The sequence below is a fragment of the Merops nubicus genome, unplaced genomic scaffold (genome assembly GCF_000691845.1).
Source record: "Merops nubicus isolate BGI_N331 unplaced genomic scaffold, ASM69184v1 scaffold20727, whole genome shotgun sequence".
Lineage (NCBI taxonomy): Eukaryota > Metazoa > Chordata > Aves > Coraciiformes > Meropidae > Merops > Merops nubicus.
Genome location: NW_008622546.1, coordinates 78,093 through 80,958, shown reverse-complemented (window position 1 = coordinate 80,958; position 2,866 = coordinate 78,093). Strand labels below are relative to the sequence as shown.

At 37.5% G+C, this 2,866-nt stretch overlaps 1 protein-coding gene across 1 annotated transcript in view; it reads left to right on the top strand.

Annotated features, from left to right (window-relative positions):
- Positions 1–505: 505 nt before the first annotated feature.
- LOC103777288 (RNA binding protein fox-1 homolog 1-like) overlaps positions 506–2,866 on the top strand; it is a 61,951-nt gene continuing 59,590 nt past the window's right edge. Inside the window, exon 1 of the mRNA XM_008944835.1 lies at positions 506–588. Coding sequence (XP_008943083.1) covers position 588 — 1 coding nt within the window. The 5' untranslated portion in view covers positions 506–587. The remainder of the gene's footprint in view (positions 589–2,866) is intronic.

The window sequence follows — 2,866 nt, the reverse complement described above, 5'->3', positions numbered from 1 at the left end:
TAAGTGATATAACCAAGACCACCCTTGGTCTGATGCCAGTATATGGGTGCTTTGCAGTCTGATTTACCTACTCTGTTTTCTTGAGTTGCCTCTGGTTTCAGCCATGGTTAGGGAGGTGAGAAGTTAGGGGCTGGGTGCTGTGGGTTGATGGCTCCCTTGGCAGCAGAGCTAACCAGGCAGCTTCTGCTTCCAGAGACAGGGTAGAGAGGGAGAGTGAGGAGCTGGGTGAGGGACTGCTGAGCCCTGGCACTGCTCTGAGCCAGCACCAGCTTCCCCAGGTGATAACAAGGGTGCTGGTGTTTTGGGGGGACGTCTGTGATTTGCTTTTTCAAATGTAAAATTATATGTGTTTATTGGGGTGCTTTCTGCTTTGAAGTCAAAGGACAAAAAGTGCCCCTGCTGCACTGCACTGCTCTGGTTATGACTTTATTCCTGTTTTGAGATAAAAATTGAGGTTTAGTTTGAGTGTTCCAAAACCAGATACCACTCTCTCTCTCTTTCTTGTAGGCAGGGTGCTGCTGTGCCAGGCAAACCAGGAGGGATCTCCCGTGTACAGTGCCCCCAGTTCACTAGTATACACATCCACAAGTAAGCTAGTGTTATGGCTCTTGTTTTGTTTTGTTTTGTGACAAAAGCACCTTAATGTGAACCAAGCCCCCTAAAAATGTAAACTTGCCCAATAGCCACTGGTAAGGTAAATGTGCTCTTTATAAACATATGTAAGTTGTGTCAACAGATTATCCAGTGGTTTTAGTTGCACCTTTATTCTCAAAGTGTATTTTATTCAAAACAAATGAACAAAAAGACTACCTGTATTGCAATGTTCTACAGAAATGGCCAACGTTTCTGTGGTAGCAGTGACTCTTTTGGAATCCAGTACTGTTGTGCACTCTGTGTTTTGTGTAGAAGATGAAGTTGTTTCTTTTTTTTTGTCATGTCACACCTGTGATTTAATAACCAAAAAGTCTTGTATCATGCCACCATTTGATGGCATCAGGAAGCAAATGGATATGAAGTCTTTTTTAAAAAGGGAGAAAGATTGTCTAGAAGTGACTATTTTGAAATACAAAAAGCTGCCCAAAGGAAAAGAGCAGAGACAAGCTGAAATGGTAGGTGCAGCCATCAGCCAGTTTTCTGTACAAAACTTTTGAGTAGAAATGTGTCCTCTGAAATTCTGAATCAGAAGCGGAACCGATTCAATCTATATAAACAAGTGTTTTAGATTGTATTGGTGGTACCACTGTTGCCCATTCTGAAACTGTCAGAGAAGAAGCCTCTAGCTGAATGAAATAGTAATAATTGCTGTTTGCTGAGTTAGAGTGAACAGCAGCATTTACAATGTGTTCTTAGCAGTCCTCCAGAAAGGAATTGTTTTATGTTGTCCAATTTAACATGATCAGATATTCTCTTTGTGAAAATTGTATTCAGTCTAGAATGCAATTCTACTCTTTTAAAGCTGATCCAGACTACTAAAATAATTAGTTTCTTTTATTAATTAAAAGCAGGGATGAGGACAAAAGAGTGCTATAGTGATCATTTCTACAGTCATGTAACTCTCTTAAAGCAAAGACTATAAATATCATCCCTAGAGCTGCTGCTTTTACAGTATAAATACAGGATCTACTTTCAGCTCAGGAGTCCACAAATACATAGTGAAGTGACAAAATATGTGAAGTGTTCTAAATTGGAAATGAAATTACCAGTTCAATCTGCATTTGCTTCCAGATGCTTCAAGAATATTTTGTGCTGTGTCACCTTTCTCAAACAGTGGGGTTTGTTAAATCCTTGTAGTAACAAAGTTGAAATGCTTTTTAAGTCAGTGTTCCCTTTTGTACATTCTTAGTGCACTACTCCTGTTTGGCTGAAATATCAGTCTTTGACTGAAATACTTTTCCTAGAAAATTATCCCAATATTTAATTAATTTCACTGTTAGGGAGCTTCTCTTGGAAGAGAGGGTCTTTGTTTTCATTTTATGGAGGTCACTCTAAAACCTTTCTGAAGTTTACCCTGTTGCTCCTATTATCACACTGAGTTCTACCCTAGGAAATTTATTTCTGTGGTTGCTGTTTACATCATACGGTATTTCCACTATTATTAATTCCCTAGACAGTCGTTGCATAGCTAGCTAAGCTCTATACTCCACTGTTTCCATTATGTCTCATGAGTCATTCCCTTTGAAAAATCTTATTTTGCAGTGGTGCTCCTTGAATACTGATATCCTAACAAACACCTGTTTGTTTTCAATTATGCCAAATACGTAAGTAAACAGACTTGGCCTCTCTGCCTCCCACTGGGCAATGTGTAATACACAGTTTAATAACAGAGATCACTAGTAGCCCTTGCAGTAGAAATTATTACACTTTTGTTGAATCTGGCTCTGCAAGTCATGGTTTTTCTTTGATCATTATGTGTAGTATTCCATATTGCCAAAATGTAGTTCCCCCCCCAGGGTCACAACTCCCAATAATACAAAATTACTACAATTACTAATGAATGTAATGAGTTTTTTTAAAATTTCTTCTTATTACAAAACTTTCAATGAAGATGTAAAATAGTTTTGTTTCTATAGGAAATTCTACTAAGGAGTGAATAGAAATGAAGCTCAAGTTGTGTCTCGTTTCCTTTCGTTCACTAAAGATCTTCTGTATTCTATTTTTTATGTATATTCGTAATATTGAAGTGATAACTGCTAATTCAACATTAATGTCTAAGAGACTAATACTTTTACTATTATCATTCTGTGCAGACAACAATATTGCAGCCTTCATCTTTGAATAATTTGTTAATCATTCATTCTTAATGCCAGTATTGTAACCATGTAATATTACAGCTTACAATATAAGAACTAAGAAGTTTTAAATTTCT